The sequence below is a fragment of the Eurypyga helias genome, unplaced genomic scaffold (genome assembly GCF_000690775.1).
Source record: "Eurypyga helias isolate BGI_N326 unplaced genomic scaffold, ASM69077v1 scaffold3586, whole genome shotgun sequence".
In the NCBI taxonomy this organism is placed as follows: Eukaryota; Metazoa; Chordata; class Aves; order Eurypygiformes; family Eurypygidae; genus Eurypyga; species Eurypyga helias.
In genome coordinates, this window is record NW_010257054.1 from 14,342 (window position 1) to 15,878 (window position 1,537).

The 1,537-nt window shown below is 63.6% G+C and overlaps 1 protein-coding gene across 1 annotated transcript in view; it reads left to right on the forward strand.

Moving 5' to 3' along the window:
- Window positions 1-1,537, forward strand: part of GPR97 (G protein-coupled receptor 97) — a 5,178-nt gene that overhangs the window by 826 nt on the left and 2,815 nt on the right. The window contains exons 4-8 of the mRNA XM_010153860.1: window positions 99-231; window positions 782-922; window positions 1,006-1,128; window positions 1,202-1,241; window positions 1,327-1,427. Coding sequence (XP_010152162.1) covers window positions 99-231; window positions 782-922; window positions 1,006-1,128; window positions 1,202-1,241; window positions 1,327-1,427 — 538 coding nt within the window. The remainder of the gene's footprint in view (window positions 1-98; window positions 232-781; window positions 923-1,005; window positions 1,129-1,201; window positions 1,242-1,326; window positions 1,428-1,537) is intronic.

The window sequence follows — 1,537 nt, forward strand, 5'->3', positions numbered from 1 at the left end:
CCTGTGCCTGTCTGCGGGAGCGCTGGCTCAGGTAGCGGGCAGGAGCGGCCGTGGTGGGGTCTGGGGAGCTCAGCCCCCCATGTCCCCTGGTCCTACAGCCCTCCACCCGGCAGGCTGCTGCAGTCAGCGGGACCGGCACTGCGCAGGGGGCTGGCCGGGCTGAAGGTGCTGCTTCTGAACGTCAGCAGGGCTGTCACCCATGATGTCCTCATCAGCTTTTCCCCCACGGAGGTGAGATGCACCCCTCTCCCTTGGGAAGCCCCGCGCCCTCCAAGCATCCCTCAGCCCCTGCCCTGAGGCTTGGCGTGCCATGGCGTGCTCTTCCTCCCCTCTGCTCCACCGCTGCATCATGGACCCATGTCAACTTTAGCATCCCTTGGCAAGATGTCATGTGAAATGGGGTTTGCGAGGGAAAAGCCCTCCCCAGGGAACTATCCCAGCAGCGGGTGGGGGGTCAGGGTGAAGAGGAGAAGGAACATGTGGGACCTTGCACCTCCTGCCCACTCCCAGGCTCTCCCACTCTCTGGAAGTCCCAGGGGACCACATGCCATGGGGTGATGGGGCGTTTGAGCTCTCCTGGGAGCTGCTCCCAGCTCTGCCCCTTCACTGCTGGATGCTGGGGATGAGGTTCTTCTCTTTTGCCTGTGGGGATTGTGCTGATGTTGCTGAGCAAAACCCACCCAGGCAGGGCTGAATTTGTGCCTGGGGCAAGGCCGGTGGGTCCTGAGCAGAGAGGTGATGCTGCCAGCAAACAACCTCCCACTGCCGTTCACTGCCTTAGGACCCCGGGATGCTGAACATGACGGAGAAGGGGAAGGAAGGCAAAATCCAGCTCCCCAGGGAGATATTCCAGTCCCTAAGCAGTCAGATAGCGCGCGTGGTGGTGACGGTCCTCAACATCCATCAGCTTGGCATGTTCGAGGTACAGGCTGGCATTGCCGCATCCCTCTGGCCACCAGCACTCGCTGTGTGCCGGCTGGGCTCAGGCAGCGCTGCCCCACACAGGAGGTCAACCAGACGGGGCAGGTGCTGGATTACACCGTGGTGGGCATCACGGTGGGAGAGACGAGCATCTCCGGGCTGCAGGACCCTGTGCAGCTCACCTTCGCCCACGGGCAGCTGCCCCACGTAAGACACGTGCCCTCCCTCCATCTGTCCCCCTCCCTGTGGTATCGGCTGATGCTGCTCTTCTCCCTTGCAGGGTGTCACCCCGCAATGCGTCTTCTGGGATCTCAGCAAAGGTATGGTCCTCGGTGGGGCGAGGCGTGGGGCCGGGCACGGGTGCTGCGCCTGGCACCCACGGCTGTCACCCTGTGCCGGTCGCAGGGCAGGCAGGAGGCTGGAGCAGCAGTGGATGCATCACACAGCCCAGCGACAAGGGGACAGTCTGCTCCTGCAACCATCTCACCTTCTTCACCCTCCTCCTGGTGACAACCCCACTCCCCACAGCTCCTGCTCGCACCCCAGTTGTGCTGCCTACCCCGCCTCGGGGGCCCCTCGGGTGTCACCAGTAGCTGCGCAGGGAGAGTTATAGCTG